The following is an 18692-nucleotide window of genomic DNA, read 5'->3' as shown; positions in this document are numbered from 1 at the left end:
CCATGCAGTTCAAGACGGTTGTCTGTAGGAATGCGCCTTATCCTGCTTAACTGCACATGCCAGAGGAGAAGAGTGCACATAACACTAGAGCTTCCTTGGAGTGCAGACCGTGCGATTCAGCAGTTTGGGAGAACCCATCGTTCTAATCAAACTTCTGCACCTGAATATAGGTATTATATGAAGACACAAATTTACAATTTGCTCATCTATACTGTTCGTTATTTTACATTTTTATTCATCTATACTGTAACTGTTTGTTATTTTACTTGTAGATATGTGAGTGCATCAAGTTCGTGTTATTTTGTGGGGTTTTGTATGGGCTATTTTAACCTTTGTCCCTCTTAATATAAAGATACACAGCTATCCTGCATATTTGAGACAAAAATGCAACTTTTGTTTGTTCCTGAAAGTATTCTTATTCTCATGTAGCACAAGAACACTCATTAGCTTATGCTCAGCCAAGCGGGTTGCTCAGGGATAGAAGGGAAACGACCCTGTTTTTAAGTTACCTATATCTGACTCTGAATCATAAGTTAAAATTCTTGAAACACCAATCCAGGCTTCTTTTCACAAACCTTGGTGGTGAAAAGCGATTTGCATCAATCGTGGCAAAGAGACTGGAGTCTCTTGGAGCTTTAACGCAAGGAGATCGAAGGTTCTTATATCTACTGATATCAGTCAGCTTTTTTCTGTGATAAGTGTAACCTTGGAATGCCTTTAGTTTATATCATGTGATCCAACTTTTGTAGGGCTGGACCATCACTTAGCGCCTTCAACTATGACAGTAATTATGGAAAGAAAGCCCTGACAATGATGTACAGAGGAATAATGGAACAGGTTAATAGTTAATATTTGATTTTCATTTGGAAGGAAGACAGGGTCATTTCAAAATGCATGCATTGTTCTAAAGCATTTTATTTCAAGGTTACCAGGATGCCTTTCCTGTTGTGCCTTTCGAATGCTCTGAGAATCAAGCTACCCTTGAAGAGTTCATCACTAAAGCAAAAGCTGCTTTAGTGTCAGTTGGAATTATTAGGGACCCTATAATGTGTAAGTTTGTTTCACAAACTTATTTGTATTGTCTCAAAATTAGAAATATGGACTTTAGAAAGTTCTGTTTTGATTGTTCTGCTTCTAAATATTGCGTTTTACTATTCAAAAGTTAAAACTAGTGACACATTTTATCATCCTTGTCCAAGTGCCACTTTTGAACTTAACATGTTTCAGTTATTCTAGTCTTCTGTTTCTAGTAAAACCTGTTCTTATCTTAAACAAACAAAAACATCACATGGGTACACTTCTTAAAGCTATATATTCTACTTAGCCACAAACTTTATGTTTTTGGCTAATTTATCATAAAAACTTCACCTCTCAGTTCATAATCATGGGTGTGCAAACTTCATGTTTTCGGTCAATGTCTCATTTCTAATTTGTTTGAAGCAGTACTTCGGCAGTAGTCTTGAGTTATTTTTTTGAACAAACACTGGAGAGTTGTGTGTCATTTTTTTATGGTGAAAAGCTGTAGGGTAAACCCCTACAACACAATTTTATTTAATCAAAAAGATGGTAACATAAGCGACAAAATAACGAAGCATAGAAAAACCGGAAGGGCGTGGGGGTGGAAAGCTATCGAGAGTTTAGCCATAAAGCCACCCTGAATTTAAGAGAGGAGCTAAATCTAAGCATTTGCAGCTTCAGTATGTCGTTGAAGCAACACTGCCAAGATGAATAAGATGGAGCAATATTCCAGAAGATGTAAACATTTCTCTGCTTCTAGATGCACCAGACCACAAAGGCCAAGATATACATGAAGAAACTGTGACCGAAAGAACCCTTAGTAGCCTCAATCGTCAAGAAGAAATCCAGATCATGATTCCACTGAATTCCCACATAATTCCAGCATTCTGAGCTGAAGGGACAATCAAACAAAAGGTGGTAGGTTGTCTCTTCGTAGTTTAGGTCACAGAGAATGCAATTGAGGTTACTGCCAGTTGTCAGGAAACCCTTTCTTTTGAGAAGATTCTGAGTTAATTCTGTCTCTGAAAACCAGCCAGACAAAGTCTTCATTTTCTTACAAATTTTGGATTGCCAGATCCAATTGAAAGCTGATGGTGGTTGGATTGATTTGAAAGTTAAATTATAGAACTTGGAGGAACTTAAATTGGCATAGAACTGGGGGAAACAGTGGGCCCAGTAATCGTAGGCGGTGGACATTTCAGGCGGAGAGGGCGAGAAGTTGGTGAGGTTTTCTCAGAGGGGAGAACTGAACAGATGGCAACATCAGAATGCAAAAAGTCACTTTTACAGGTGGATTGCGTGGGGCCGGTTGCTGGAGGCATAGCTGGCTGTTCAAACGCACAGGGAACAACTTTTAAAGCAACTTGAGCACCGTCACTGTTTGCCGCTGATTCATTAATGTGATGTACCTTAGGTCTCCCGTGTAGTCGTGTCATAGGTTGCGTGCGCATATTGTTACAATATTTTTCATAGTGGCATAGCAAAAGACAACAGTGACATATGACCAGACTTGAGCATGTCCTGATGAGGTGGGAGCTCGAAAAACATCGGTACCAGAATTTGTTGAGTGACTCTAATCCCAAGACTAGAGGCCACAACAACCGAGGAATGCGATTGCGACGTGAGAACACGCCTTGCAGACGAAGGAAGGGTTTTGCTTGGAACCCCAAGGGATGTAACCGTGTCCAAATCACGTGAAATCCGAGAGAAGATAGCTAGAACAGGAACCAAAGCTTCTGCATGAGCACCGTTGTTCACAACTGAGTTGAACCGAAGACTCAAATTTGAATTTGACAAAGATGAGAAATCAGAGTTTGTAACTAAGCATTTGAAATCCCCAATTTGCACAAAATCAACGTTGCAATTATCATCAGAAATGCCACAGAGAGTCGGCTTCTTTATAGCCGAATTGAGACCAACCTCCTAAGATGATCTGAAGGATGATGCTTCTTGATTGGTGATTTTTGCACCAAATTCTTAGCAAACGAGACTAGTTTCAAAGGATTGGACTTCCTGCACTTAACAACAATCCATTGATCATCCTCTTCTCTACACCAAAGAGCATACTCCTTCCTCCAATTAGGCCAGCCATTCCTCCAAAGGTGGAAATAGACATCAAAGTTCTCAGAGATGATGTGCTTTAGATCCAGCACCATGAAACCCACTTTCTTAGAGGCCACTGAGAAACGAAAGTGGTGCTCTTATTCTTCAACAACATGAAACCATCGGAGAATCACCGAAAACCGAGTGTAAAGCAAGACTAACAGATTCAGCAGAAAGGCGAAAGGTAAAACGATGGAACACCGCGAACAGAAGAAAGGGCCCCAAAGGCGATGAAGAAACATGATGAACCGAGGAGTCAAATCTCTTTAGAACATAAAGTTGGAGAGCTTTACCAGAAGAACAATCCAAGGCACTCGCCAACAATCTGCCCCGGTCATCCCACTTAAATGGGTAAGCCATCGAGCAGGAACCCCGACGAGAGCCCCCCACCGTCCTAGGGAAGAGGACAAGGGACACCGTGGAGCTTGGGGCAAGAGGATCTAAGCCGATGAGGACGTCGGAGGCATGGTGGGTGCATGACGACGAGTGGAGGAGCGGGGATCAGAGGCAGGAGCGGTGGCGGGGGCGAGAGCGGGAGCCATTTTCTTTGGAGCTTTGTTTCACAAGTTTTCTGGCCTGTAAATTCTTCAACCTAAAGGAGAAAATTACAATCGGGGTGAAGGAAGGAGAGAATGCGTATAATGTGTGGGTCGATTATTGCTTGAGCCATCAGGCTGTTTATATAAGAGTACATGGCTGGGAGGGCAAGGCGCCTCTCCTAGAGATAAGGAATGCTATCATGGGATTACAATCAATCCTAAACTATCCATATCCGGTGTTGCCTAATATACTCTAACATCCCCTGCAGTCACAGCGGGAGCGGCGCAGACGATGAGATTGTAGAAGAAGCAGTCGAGCTGACATCCCCCCGCAGACGTAATGGTCGATGCGATGCAGATGCTGTGGTTGGAGTGGAAGCTGACAAGGTTGCCCAAGCAAGGCGGTAGCCCTTTGTGCCAATGTCGAGGTAGCCAAGGACGAGGACGCGGAGTCGTTGTCGAAGTGCCGTGCGTAGGGTAGCCGTGGTCGAGGATGCCAGAGAAGACAAGCCGCACAAGTCGCGCGTAGCACGCCAGAGGATGTCGTGGTGACGGTGCCGCTGAGAAGCAGCCGTAGATGAAGGCGCGATGCGTCGAGGCAGATGAGGGTGTCAATGCCGGGGGCAACGCGTCAAGTAGCCATGGACGATGCGCGTTCCAGGTTTCCCAAGCCTAGAGACACGTCATGGATGAATGCACGTGCCGGTGGTGCTAGTACCGGACGTACTAGGTAGAGGTCCCCAACCATATGTGCTAGCATCTCAAGGGACCAGCAGAGAAGGCCTCCGTGATGGTTGTGGTGCAGCACGACGGGAGTGACGGCGCAACACACGGTTGTCAGAGCGGAGTAGACGAAGTAGTCGAGGACGAGACGATGATGCTGGTAACGAGGTTGTGCTGGACGAAGTGAAGAGGTAGGCGTGGTGACACATTGAGGTTCCTGGAGTCGCGGCAACGATAGCCACGTTGCATAGGAAATGAGCCTCAATGGCGCCAGTGGAGCGAGATGGCGGTGTTTGTCGGCGAAAAACTCGATGACAAATGCGGTGCAGACCAGCGACGGTGGTTGGCACACCTAGGACAGGCACAACACCAGCGCAAGGTGTTGACACAGCATGCAGGATGACCCGCAACGCAGAACGACGGGTGTGCTGGCGCAATTGGCATGTGTCGAACAACTTGCTCAAACCGTGCACGGGAGACGCACCGACGAAGTCGACGACGATGTAGATGCAACGATGTTGGTCGACGACAGATGATGATGCTGCTGCCTGAGCATGCGATGCAGCGAACCCTCTTGCTTGGCGAAGCATCGCGTGATGGACGACAATTGTCTCAGGACGGTGGTTCGCCCGCGATCGGTTGATCAGGCCGACGGCGTGCGAGGCGGAGAAGACGATGGTGATGTGTCAATGGTGGAGACTTCCGATCGGTGGTGGCGACGACGAGCCGACATAGATGGACGTGCATACGAAGAGGCGCGACACAAGCAAGCGTTTTGGTTATGCCGTAGGCCACACCAGTTGCACTGTCGAAGAAGATGAGGAAGCTGGTGTTGTTGAAGTCGATGTCGAGGACGCGCGAGTCGATTGGCGGTGGGCGACGCAAACCCGATCACTGACCGAAAAAACAAAAAAGATGCAGCAGCAACAAATCTGGGGACATCATCCGGGGTACCGATAGCCCATTCCACCAATCCTTTGTTCCCCTAGCGTAGAGAATCAAGTCACAGAGAAAGATAGCAGAGTTGGTGACCAGCCCCCATCCTTGTCTCGTCGTTCTCTAGAACAGGGAAGAGAGAAAAGGCAGATCCAGATCATCACCGTAGCGACCAAGGGGGCGACGCGGCTCGGCCCGACTGTGGAGAGGTTCGACCGCGAGGAGCCGCGGCATAGCTTCGAGGCTTGGGGAGGCTCAACGGCGCGGCCCAGTTCGTGGCTTGACCAGCCGAGTCCGCGCGGGTGAAGACCTAGCCAACGGTGCGGAGGGGCGGTGTGGCTTGACCTGGTGGTGGAGAGGCCCGACGATGGAGGTCGTAGCCCACGCCCTTCCGGTGTGCGGAGGGGCCCATGCGAGGGCACGACTTGGTCGTGCAGCTACGGCGGGGCCCGATTGGCGAGCTGATGCCCCGGGGATGTAACCGGCGGTGAACCGGTCGGCAGCGAGAGTCGGAGCCACCACCATGGCGGCGCATGACCTAGCCAACGACGGGATTCGACCTGGTCCCAACCGTCACCACGACGACGTGTGGAGGTGCCGGATCCAGCCGGTACAGGTCGACGGGGGCCGATCTGAGCAGCGCCGACGGTGATTTTCCAATCTGCTGCTACTTCGACTTAACGCGATGACGACGATGGCCACGACAGATCAGAGGGACCGGCCGCGCATCCTACGAGGGCGCTGCCCCCGGTGGAGATGGATCTCCCCGGAGGCGGCGCAGCGACGGTAGCGGAAGACTAGGCTAGGATAGAAACCCTAACTCGTGATACCATGAAGGAAGGAGAGAATGCGTATAATGTGTGGGATGATTATTGCTTGAGCCCTCGGGCTCTTTATATAAGAGTACATGGCTTGGAGGGCAATGCACCTCTCCTAGAGATAAGGAAGGCTATCATGGGATTACAATCAATACTAAACTATCCATATCCGGTGTTGCCTAATATACTCTAACAAGGGGAGACAAGACTTGTCTGTCCCCATTACAGTCCAGGGTTAAGGTAACATCGCGCCACACACACAAGGAAAAAAACGATCATCGGGTATTCACTGAAACTGCGGTGAAGTCCCTGATGCGAGCTGACGCAGTAGGTCTTGAAGGGCTGATGCTCCAGCAAAGCACCAAGCGCTTCCTTCCTCTACTACTGCCAGCACCACATTTTGAACACAAGGCCTAGAACCTTCAAAAACACAAGAATTACGGTGCTTCCATATCTGCCAAGCCACTAGGATGATTAGGGAGTTAAGCCCTTTCCTCATGTCTTTACCAACACCTTTGATGCTTTGGCGCCACCAACTTGAAAACGGGTGCAATTCGGCTGAGGGGGCAATGGAGACCAGACCAAGCTTGCTTAGAGTCCAAGTCCAGACTTCAAGGGCGAAAACACAAGAGACAAGGATATGTTGGATGGTCTTGTCGGACTGATCACAAATAGTGCATGCATCAGGATGAGGCAGCCCACTTTTAGTAAGTCTTTCGGCTGTCCAAACCCTGTTCTTGATTGCCAACCAGATGAAAAATTTGCATCTAGAAGGTTCCCAGGTCTTCCAAACCCCCTTCAAAGGGGCAAATGCCACAGACCCAAAGACGAAGGCGTCATAGGCAAGTTTGCTGGAATAAACACCATGATTAGAAATGCGCCAAATGTGATGATCTGGAGTGTCATCAAGCAGCTCAATATTTTCGATGTGGTTCCAAAGCTGCAAGTATTCCATGAGTACTTGTACAGACAAGGTGCCCCTAATGTACTGGACCCAATTCCGATCCTGCAGCCCTTGCACCACTGTCCTCAGTTTTCTAGTTTTCTGGGGGATCAAGAGTAACAGATTTGGAGCCAAATTAGCGACAGCTTGCCCTTGCAGCCAATAGTCTGTCCAGAACTTAGTTGATTTGCCATTACCCACCGTGGAAACAACAGCCATGAGCCATGTCAAATAGGGCCTGAACAAGTGAACATTGGCCGACACTCGGATGGGAAGGCCAGCCCAAGGGCGAGAGGCGTCCGTCTTCTGCAACCACAACCAGCGAGCACACAAAGCCCAGCCGAATAATTCCAAATTAAGAACACCAAGGCCTCTGAACTGCAAAGGTCGCTGAACACAATCCTGGTCTTCTGTGTTTTCTCAAGGATGTTCTGGTTTCAGCTGCTGAGGACTTTCGACCTTCAAATGCTAGCCCCTCAACTTGGTTTGTCCTCCTTCATGAGCTGGTGGGAAGAAGCCTCTTCTTTGGTCAGAGGTCTTGTTAGAAAGGGCTAATGTGTCTTTAGCCATCAGGATGGCTTTGGAGGAAAGATGGATGTGGGAAATGACTGGGGCTAGAGGCCTTTCCTACCTGTCTGCCCCTCTCCTTGAGGGCTAGTCTCGGAGGGGGTTTAGACCAGTAGTAGGTTGCTCTTCTCGGATGGATTATTTTGGTTTTCTGGTTTTTCGACCTCCGTAAGGAAGTATGTCTTGTTGTACCTGGTCTTCTTAGACCTTTTTCTCCTTAATATAATGAGACGCAGTTCTCCTGCGTTTTTCGAAAAAAAGACAACTTCCTCCATTCGCCTTCTCATGCCCTTTCCATAGAAAACCTCTTCTACTTTTATCGATTGCTTTAATCACCCATTCGGGGAGGTCCAAGGCAAGCATAGAATGGATGGAAGATATTACCACCTTGACCGTCACAAGCCGGCCAGCCGTGCTCATGAGAGAAGCTTTCCAGGCCGGCAGCTTGCTTGCCACCTTATAGATGAGAGGCAGCAGGTCAGATTTTGCAGGCTTCCGAAGTGTCAGGGGAAGGCCTAGATAGTCACAAGGGAACTCCTTGAGCTCACATGGCAGCAGCTCAGAGATGGCAGCCAAATCACCCCCCTCCCCCCGCATTGAATCGGTGTCACCGAGCTTTTGTTAATATTGGTATTGGATCCTGGTGACATGACCGAAGATATCAAGGAGCTGTGTGATCAGAAGGAGATCAGATTTAAGAGGCCGATTTTTTACCAGAAAACTGTAGGGGAGGCCCCTACAGTGGTATTGTCAGGGCCTAAGGAGGCCTATGGAGGGGCTGCGGCAGCAGCAGCCATGGGCCCTCCAAGGGGGATTAGATAAGGATAGAGATAAGATTAGAAGATTAGTTGAGATTATTTAGGAAATTAGTTGAGGTTATCTAGTAAGGTTATCAGTTAGTAGTTTGTTGAGAGTTTTTAGGAGAGTTTTAAGGAGATAAGAATTTCTAGCTAGACAGGGGCGGCCACCTATATATGTAATTAATGTATGAGAAATAAAGTAGGCAAGAATTAGAAAGGATAAACCCTTCTCTTGCTCGGCCGTGGGCAGAGGCCCCCGGCCGGCGCCCTGTGAACAGTAAACGCGAGTACCACACCACCTCCACCATCAGCTCCAACCATCGAATTCCCTCTCCAATTCCTCACCGATCTAGCGACCATAACAGGTATATATTTATAAATATATATAAAAAATGAAAGAAAGGGGAAGCCAATTGGGGCTGTACAGGAAGAAGAAAACAAACCAAAAAAGAAAGAGCTACAAAAGAAAGGAAAATAGAAAGAAGAAAAAGAAAAGGAAGGGGGACAATATTAAAAATTCAAAACAGAATATTTTTGTCTTGAGTTCATAAGCCAACATTCGAAACTTGGTCAATATTAAAAATGTGTGCACTCATTTAGTTCATAATGTTATAGAAGTTGGACTTAGGACATAAGCCAAAATGAACTATAATTTGGAACTGAGGGAGTACCATGCAGTGCACAACAGAAATGTTCTGCTATTTTTGAATCAAATCTATACTATTTAGTCTCAAAATTGGAGCTTGTGATTGGCAACTGTCGTTGCAGGCAATGGTAAAAATGGTGGAAAGCTTACTGGTAGGATTATTGATTCTGATATGCATGATGTTGCCCGTTTCCTTAATCGTATTCTGGGATTGTTTCCAGACATTCAGAATAGGCAAGTTTTATCTGAACACAAGTTCTTTTAATTACATTTGTACCTGGTTAGAGGATAGCTCATGGACATACTTAATTTAACAGATTATTTGACCTTTTCACAAGCATACTTGATATAGTCATTCAGAATGCACGAATTGAAGGACAACTTGATTCTGGTATTGTTGATATCAAAGCTAAAAGTGTCGAAATGAAAGAATCACCAAAGGTAGTGTTTCTTTCAGATAAAAGTTTGCTGTAGCTCTACTTCTAGTTCTAGTAACTACAATTGAATTATATTTGTGCAGACTGTTCATGTTGATACTGTGTCCGGTGCTAGTACAATATTATATACTTTTACAGTTGACCGTGGAGTTTCTTGGGAGGTAACTTTCATATTGAAGCCATTATCTGTTTCTCCTAAGAACTTGTGTGACATGAAATGTATTTATATTTCAGTTTTGTTCTACATTACCTTTTTTTCTCGAAACGCAGGAGAGCTGTGCATCATATTATAAAAGAGGAAAATTAGGGGAAAAGAATCCCTTACAATTGTAGAACATGAAGGTGCTTGATATATTTGATAGATGGGGTACAATATATAGACTCACAACCCTAACCCTAATGGGCCGGCAGCCCAACAGTGGTGCCGGCCCACGCACACACACACAATCTAACATCTCCCCGCAGTCGCAACGGGGGCACCACACATGATGAGACTAGAGTAGAAGCAGAAGGTAGGAGCCAACGGGTTGAAATCCCCTTGTAGTCACAACGTCGTAAGGGTGCGAATGTTGCGGCTGGAGTAGAGACCGGTGTGTGCTCCAAGGAGACGATAGCCCGTAGATGCCAAGGTAGTTGAAGTCGAGGTGGCCGCAGTCGGGAGACACGTAGCATGAGCCTGTTCGTTGGGAGGGGTCGACGTTCGAGCGTCAACGAATGGTGAGGGCGACACAACAAAAGAGCACCAGCAACCTCAGAGCCTTCTTACTTCGTTCCACGATCGATCGTCGAGGAGCCTCGCCAGGGAGGCCGGCGACAGCGCACGCATCTGCGCCAGTCAGGGTGGGTCGCGCCCGCGGCAGAAAAGAAGGGGTATCGGCGGATCCGGTCGGAAAAGCCACGACAGCGATGGATCCAGCCATGAAGACGACGATCTAGACAAAGGGATGGCGGATCTAGTCGGGATGGCCGCAGCAACGTGGGTTCGGCCGGGAAGGCCGCGGCAGCGACAGAACCAACGAAGGCGGCGAAGAATTGAGGCGCGCGGCAGGGCGGGTCTAGCCGGGCAGGGGCCTGCACCGGACCTGGAAGGGGAGTTTGACGCTGCATAGTGCTGAAGCGGAAGGAGAGGGAGCGGGGTGGCCGACAGGGAGGGGAGGAGGGCCGGCAGGGAGGGCTGTCACGCCGCAACCGGGGAAGCGCGCCAGTGCCGATTAGGACCGGGGTCGACCGCGACGGCCAAAGGGAAGAGGCTGGCGGCTGGGCGGGCGCCTGTGCGCGTGACGATGGCTAGCAGAGGGGAGCAGGAGAGGGAGCCGACGGCTAGATCCACGACCATGGCGGGGAAGAGCTCGGCCTGCCTCGGCGGCTGAGCGCAGCGGCGCTGGAGGGCGGACGTGAGCCGCAGGCAGGCGAGCCCGGCCGCCGCCGCCGCTGCTCCATTGGAGGGTGCGCAGGCAGGCGAGCCCGGCGGCTGTCGCCGCTACTCCAAGGGAGGGCACGAAGGCAGGCGGGCCCGACCGCCGCCGCCGCCGCTCCACTGGAGGACGGAGGGGGACGGCTTGGCTGCTAGGGGCGGGGAAGGGCGGCGGGCGGCGGGGGAGGCTAGGGCCACGCCCAACCAGAGGCCGCCGCCGGCTGCTAGGGGCGGGGAAGGGCCGCTGATGCCTGCTCCGACGAGGAGGGCGACACGCAGGAAGGTCGGCGGCGCGGCGGTTGGGCTGGGGCCAGCAGCCGCCGGAGCCAGAGGGAGGGGAGGGTTGCCGGCGGTGAGGGAGAAGGGCCGCCCTCGGGAGGGGAGGAGCCTCCCGGGGCGGCAGTGCGGAAGCTGGTGGGCAGCCGCTGGCGACGACTGTGGGGTGGGTGGCGGCTGTGGGTGGAGAGGGAGAAACCCTAATCCTCTGATACCATGTAGAATATGAAGGTGCTTGATATATTGATAGGAGATGGGGTACAATATATAGACTCACAACCCTAACCCTAATGGGCCGACAGCCCAACAGTGGTGCCGGCACACTCACACACACAGTCTAACAACAATAAACCCACTTCAATCCCCAACTTGGGAGGAAAGGAGTTGAGAAAAAACAAAGACGAATCCGCGCCTGACACAAACAAGAGGGACCTCTAGAAAGGAGAGAGTTAAGCCATCCCTCCATGACCAAAAATCACCCACCCACTCACTAAAACCTGGAGCTTAGCAGCTCCAGCCAAACACCACAATCTAACTTCTTCTCTGCTGAAGTTTTGGGCTACCGAAAGGGAAGGAGAGGCACCCTCAAAAACATAAATATTTCTCTTATTCCAAAGGGTCCAAGCACCAAAAATAACGAAAGAATGAAAACCTTCCCTTCTATCTTTCTTCACTCGCCGGCTTGATTTCCTCCACCATTCCGCGAAACAGACCTCGTTCTGTCTAGGAGAAATACCACCCAACCCCAGTGGGGCAACAAATGGTGCCAAAATTGCCTTGTAAAAACGCAGGTCGTGAGAATGTTTTTTTCTCTCGAACGCGCAGGAGAGCTGCGCATCATTATATTAAGATAGGAAAAAAATGTCCAAAATGGACCAGAGTACAAAACCCATAGGGTGAAAACAACTGGACCAAGGCAATACTAAACTAGCACCCCTGCCTCCTCTACAGCAACACAAGAGAAGAAACGGAAGCATGGGTGCAGGCAGGCCTGACTAGACTAGACTGCAGCACTAGTGTTAGCCAAGACCCTATTTAAAGCAGCTGCGAGTCCAAGATTTTCAAGATATTTAGCACCAGCCTTCTCCCAACAGATCAACTCATCAAAAAACAGTCTTTTAACTCGAACACGTGGGAGAACCACGTATCAATATATTAAGAAGACAAGAAAAAAAAAGTCTAGAAAAGACCCCGTACAAAGGTGCCAAGAAAGCACCCAAGGGAAAAAACAAAAATCAAACTACAGCCAAACCTGCCTAAGAGCAGCGGCCCCACCAAGGCCCCATAACAAAGCCTCATCATGGATGGACAGCAAAATTGCGTGGATGTTTGGGGAAGCATTGTCAAACACACACGCATTTCTATGCTTCCAAATCTGCCAAGCTACTAAAATTACAATAGAGTTGAAACTTTTTTTCTTATGCTTAGACACAAATCTTTCTGCCTCACTCCACCATTCCTGAAACCCTGTAGCATCAGACGTGGGAGCAAGATGTTGTAGTCCCAGCCTGCTTAGCATTCTAAATCATACTTCCCTCGTAAAGACACAAGCCACCAGCATGTGATGCACTGTCTCGTCCTGCTGGTCACACAAGGGACAACTATCTGGGTGATCCATGCCATGACGCGCTAGTCGATCAGCCGTCCAACATCGGTTGAGAGATGCAAGCCAAATGAAATACTTGCAACGCGGGGGCCCCAAGTCTTCTAGATTCTTTTAGCAGGCTCAAAGGTTGTTGCACCACCATGGAAGCGCATATAAGCAGAACTGGCCGAATACAGCCCCGAGGAAGATGGCATCCACCGATGCTGGTCCTCAACATTAGGAATTTAGGATGCAGCTGCACCTCTTGGAGTAAATCCCAGACCAACAAAAACTCAAACAGCACTTTTTTGACAGGGATCTCTCTGGAAGCCTTCCGGCGCAGGTGCTGTTTGAGTTAGGGTGGCCTCTCAAAGCTAGACGATCTGCTGTCCAACACTTGTTCCGGATAGCCAACCAAAGGAAACTTTTGCATTTGGACGTAGCCCAAGATTTCCAAAGTCGTTTCCAAGGCTCAAAAGATATGGCCCCAAAAAGAGGGCTTTGTAGCAGGATTTGGATGAATAATATCCGCTTGCATCAAGCTTTCAGAGGTGATGGTCAGGTTCTTGAGATAGGATACTGCTTTCTACCACATCCCAGATCTGTAAATACTGCAACAGGCCATCCATAGATAGGGCCCTAATAATATCTCTCACCCAACTCCTGTCGACCATAGCCTCAGCCACTGTCCGTCTACTCTGTAACCTTTTAGGTACACAAGCAACAACTGCAGGCATGAGATCAGCTAAAGCGCATCCATGCACCCAGCGATCTGTCCAAAAGAATGTATTCAAGCTATAGCCCACTTGGCTGATCAAAGAGATGGAGAACAATGCACGTGAATTAGGATGGACAGGGATCTCAATTCCGGCCCAAGGTTGCACCCATCTATTTTTTTTCAGCCAAAGCCATCGTATTTGGAGAGCCCATCCAGCAACCTGAAGGTTTGGAGTACCAAGCCCGCCCAGATTGATAGGTCTGGTCACCTCCCCAAGCTACCAAACAAATGCCCCTGTAACCCTGTTTGTCTCTTTTCTTCCTGTCCACAAGAAAGCTCTTCTGATTTTATCAATCTTCTTGATCACCCATTTAGGCACGTTCAATGCAATAAGAAGATAAACCGGGATAGCTGACAACACAAATCGAACCATGGCAGTCCTTCCTGCCAAGTTTAATAAGTGTGCCTTCCAACCGGGGAGTGGATCCACTATCTTATCAATCCATTGCATGAGATCACTTTTCCTCAATTTTTTGTTTGAAAGTGGCAGTCCCAGATAATTGCATGGAAAAATAGAAATTTGGCAACTCTGCACCTCTTGATAAGCACATTGTTCTCTATGTTTTCAATTGCAAATGTTCAGTTAGCAAATTCAATACTTGAAGAAAGGCTGAAAGATAAAGCAGGTTCTTCTAGTGATGGATTCTATGAGTCCAGAAAAGAATGGGCGGGGAGAAGACACTTTCTGCTAGCTTTCGAAGGGTAAGATATGATTGATGAGCATCCTTTATTTATTTTTTATTTTCTGTAAGATGTTTAGGCTTGTAAATTTCTTTCTTAGAACATGGGTAAGAACGAACCTTGTTAGAAACTTCCATAAGTAAAAGAAGATGGTGCAATTATTGTGGCATCTGAATATCTGATGACAAATGAAGCATTTCAGCAAGAGATCCCTACTTTGATGGGAATCCTTGGCACATGTGATATATTTTTCTATAGTATTGGATAGTTTCGTTAGAGTGGACGCACTAACCAGTTCAACCCAAAAACTTAAGCTGATGGGAGAAGACAGCCAATCCACTTATATACTTCAACACCGCAGAGAAAGGCTCAAACGCAGGCAGAGAAAAAGGCACAAACGTGGAAATAAATGGGTGTATGTAGTGATGTACAAATAAAGCCTCTGCCAGGATTCAAACTCGAGACCTTTGGCTTTGATATCATGTTAGAGTGGACGTACTAACCAGTTCAACCCAAAAGCTTAAGCTGATGGGACAAGGTAGCCAATCCACTTATGCACTTCAACAAGTTTAACACATTGTCAACTTGCAGTGTTTTCATGAATTCTAGAACGAATTCAATGAAGAATTTTACATATATAAGAAAAATATCTCTATTATTGCCATGAAAGATGAAATATGTCTTAACAATACTTGGTACATGGATATTGAGATATTTGTTGTAATAGAAGATGCTCGGTATGCATCTATCATGACTACAATGTTTTCTTGGCTGCTAAAAGAATATAGTGCCACATTGTAATTGGTATTGTGCTTTTTTTCGACCTGAATCCTTATTGTATTTGTTCTCGCTTTTGCTGTGCCAGTTCAGCTGAAGGATTGTACATAGTAATTCGGCCAGCTGTTGGGGAGGCTTCGAGGTACTTGCTTCATCATTTTCCTAGTAATTTTATTTTGTATTACTGCTTTCAGAATACCTAAAATCTTGACAGAATTGATTTCTTCTATTCATATTGAGTACTCTAATCGTACATAAATGCATGACAGTCTTCGGTGTGCAACTTTGACCAGAACATTCTATATGAACATGAGAATAGAAACATGTAAACTATTATATTATGAAAGTATATTTTCATTCTATACCTTACGATCAATCTAAATTCTAAATTGGTCTTGAAAGGGCTTCTAGCCGATTTGGTTATATGGTCTTAGTAGCACTCCTCAAGTCCTGGGTTCGACTCCCCGTGGGAGCGAATTTTAGCCTGTGGTTAAAAAAATCCCTCGTCTGTCCCACGCCAAAGCACAAGTCTAAGGTCCGGTCCCGGTCGTGGTCATTTCTCATATGGGCTACGGTGCCGCTGTGTATGGGTGGGGCATAGGTTCAGAGGTTTTTTTGACTTGCGTGAAAAGGTCTTATTATAATGCCCGGGGGCTGTCTTATTACCCCTTCAGGTCGAGTTTTTTTTTTAAAAAAATCTAAACTGGTCGAAGTTAGAATATTTGACTGCATGCATTCTGGTATATGTCACAGACAGAGGTAGTAAAGCACAGATGTTACTTGTGTTCTCTTATGTCATGGTGCTTAGTTTACGTTTTCAGACTCAACTTTTTTCTTATCCCTGTCTTGTTTTAAGGGAAATGTCTTTGGTTGAGCTTAAAAGCAAGTACAGGAAGGTCTCATCTGTTGACAAAATTAGTAAAGGCTGGCAAGAAGAGTACGACTCTTCATCCAAGCAGGTAAATGCTCTAGCTAGATAACTTCATTCAACTTTCACCGTGATGCTTGTCAAACTACCTGTAAACTTATGTGAAGCTGGATTACTTATTTTTAAAGCTTACAGTGATCTGTTATTGCCAATGAGGGTACAAATTAGAAAAGGAAGGCAAGTAAGTTTTTACCATTAGAAAAAAGGGATAATATAATAATGCTTGGACGTAAGTCGTTGAATTTAGTTGCTTTTAGCTGTTTCTTTTTTATGAAGTTGCTTTTAGTTGTTGTTTTGTCTCTACCCCAACTTGCTTGGGGGCAAAAAGTCATGATAGTGTATAGTTTCAGGATTAATCTTCACTTCGTATGCTGCTTTTACCTGAACCTAACTGCTTGTTTTTTAGGAAGACATGGTCGGCTATATTATCTGTACTCACAACCAACTTGGGTTAGTTTCATCCATTAATCTGGTGTCTTTTGACTTACAGTGTATGCACGGGCCAAAATGCAAACTCGGAAGCAATTGCACAGTGGGTAGAAGGTTGCAGGAGATTAATATATTGGGTGGTCTAATACTTCCTGTATGGGGTGCAGTAGCAAAGGCACTGGCTAAGCAGGTTTGTTTTTCTAATATTAAAAACGATGCTTTCTCTTACTAGAAGCACATGCCACCTGTCGCAATTACCAGTTCATTATGTGAAAGTATTTATATTGTATAGCACGGTAAAATTTGTTAATAGAATAGGGATGTACATGTACTAGAGCTGTGGAGGGTATTTAATCTAGGGTTCCCTAACTGGCAGTTATTTTACTTATGCAAATTAGGCACGGCAGATTCACAGGAGAATACGTGTGGTCCGCTTGGAGACCACGACTGAGAACAAACGGTTTGTTGGGCTTATCATTCCAAATTCTGCAGTGGAGTCTGTACTCGAAGGTCAGTTGTAGCGTTACCTTTTTCAAAGAAGAATTCCCATCTGCTGCTTGCACTTTTATCTGCACTCCTAACAACCGGTGTTGAATTTGCATGCATGGCTAGAAAATAATGTCAGCAGACTATAGATGCTACTAGCTGTTGCTCCCTCCAGTCACAAATTAGTGTCATTGTATGAAAAACAGAGTAAATAACCCACCCTCTTTAGTATTGAGTCTCGGCGTCTGGGGCAGGCGGCCTAACCCTAGTGCCACCACCCCTCTCATCACTCCACTCCACCTCACTGCTGCTGGAAGCAGTTGGGGTCTCATTCGCTGGTGGAAAGTGCAATGGTGTACGGCAGGCAAGTCCTGTATGGATGTTGTTTGTGCCGGCGACATTGGTGGTCTAGCACTGCACCGGGCGTCCGCATGAGTCAAAACACCCAAAGTTTATTTATAATTTTGCTTTCTGAGGTTATGATGACATCCAGGTTATAATGAGATTCCCTTTTTGGGTGAGCTCAGTTTCACGCAATTTTGTGTAACATAACAGTTGATGTGTTCGGAGAATTATGATCCCCCCCCCCCCCTAATGTTGCTTACTCGCACGCGTTTGTTGTGCCATGGCAGGTTTGCAATGGGTCCAAGATATTGACGAATGATTTGGCAAGAAGCTACTCCTTTGGCAGTCCTTCCTTTGCTTTGGACCAAATCTTTGTCGCTGAGGCAACTTGTGCATTTCGCTTGTGAAACGGTTGTGGTTGTACGCAGTCAGGAAAAGTATACGACAACGGCTGGGCCACTTTTGTGTTATATATATGAAAGTTACGTAAACGTTTATATCAGACCGGGGTGCTGTTGTAAGTTAGCCTGTTGTTGGAGGCTACATGCCTAAATGCTGCACGATGTAGTGGTGTGGAGATGTGGTGGCTGTGGCTCTTATGGGCCTGTGTTGTTTCCCTGACAAGGGTGGCTCATATGGCTGGCCTGAGACCGATTGGGTTGGGGTTTGTTTTCTATAAACAAAACGAGGTTGAGGATTGGTCATTGTTTGGTAGGCTGTACAAACGAATCTGGTTACCGTGCATCAGCTCATGGGTAGAGTTACCCGTTTCTTCTTCCTGGCACCTGCCGCCTTGCTTTACATGGTAGAGACAATGGGCCTGACAAGACCTATCTCATCCAAGCAATCAAACAGCTCCTATACCATGTTTGGCATCTCCGAGGGAGGGCTGAGGCTGTACTGTCGTGCTGGATTAAGCAACAGAAGTTGGAGCCAAATAAAGCAGAGTCTGCTATCTAGCAGGCTGTGGTGGGCACAGTCTGACGCACTTGCAGCCACCTTTCCTTAAAATAAAGGTGTCGTCTCCAACATTTTTTTTTGCCACGTTCGTTTTTGGATTAAACCCAGTTGCTCCAACTGATACAACTACAATTTGTAGAAATAGTAGAAACTGTTTTGATTAAAGTTACCTGGTAGGACTGAAGGAAACAGATGACGTCTAATAGGGGTGAATTAGGACTTCTAAAACTTTCTCTAAACTAAGCCACAGATAAATCACTAGAGCAAAACCTATGTAAATAATCAAACTAGAATGTGCAAACTAGGTTTTGTCTAAGTGTTGTTATCTCTATCGTAATGGCTAAGTTTTAATCCTAAACAATATAAGTGTAAAGACGAGATTGTAACTTAAATGTTTAATATAAATGTGGACGCTAAATAGCAAGTTAGAGATGTAAACTCTTTTGGATGATGTTGGTATTTTTACTGAGGTACCTAGAACCACGCAAGGTACTGACTAATTCT

The 18692-nt window shown here is 46.7% G+C and overlaps 1 protein-coding gene across 2 annotated transcripts in view; it reads left to right on the top strand.

Annotated features, from left to right (window-relative positions):
* Positions 1-18003, top strand: part of LOC103642489 (protein FORGETTER 1) — a 57856-nt gene extending 39853 nt beyond the window's left edge. For both annotated transcript variants that reach the window (XM_020545728.1, XM_020545729.2), the window contains exons 20-32: positions 64-170; positions 560-655; positions 750-837; positions 933-1050; positions 9215-9326; positions 9410-9533; positions 9613-9690; positions 14166-14284; positions 15129-15182; positions 15897-15999; positions 16459-16587; positions 16796-16907; positions 17516-18003. In XM_020545728.1, the coding sequence (XP_020401317.1) occupies positions 64-170; positions 560-655; positions 750-837; positions 933-1050; positions 9215-9326; positions 9410-9533; positions 9613-9690; positions 14166-14284; positions 15129-15182; positions 15897-15999; positions 16459-16587; positions 16796-16907; positions 17516-17547 (1272 nt within the window). In that variant the 3' untranslated portion in view covers positions 17548-18003. The remainder of the gene's footprint in view (positions 1-63; positions 171-559; positions 656-749; positions 838-932; positions 1051-9214; positions 9327-9409; positions 9534-9612; positions 9691-14165; positions 14285-15128; positions 15183-15896; positions 16000-16458; positions 16588-16795; positions 16908-17515) is intronic.
* Positions 18004-18692: the final 689 nt, after the last annotated feature.

Source organism: Zea mays, chromosome 10, assembly GCF_902167145.1.
Source record: "Zea mays cultivar B73 chromosome 10, Zm-B73-REFERENCE-NAM-5.0, whole genome shotgun sequence".
Classification (NCBI taxonomy): domain Eukaryota; kingdom Viridiplantae; phylum Streptophyta; class Magnoliopsida; order Poales; family Poaceae; genus Zea; species Zea mays.
Note: the sequence above shows the minus strand (reverse complement) of the source record. Positions and strands in the feature narration are given on the sequence as shown.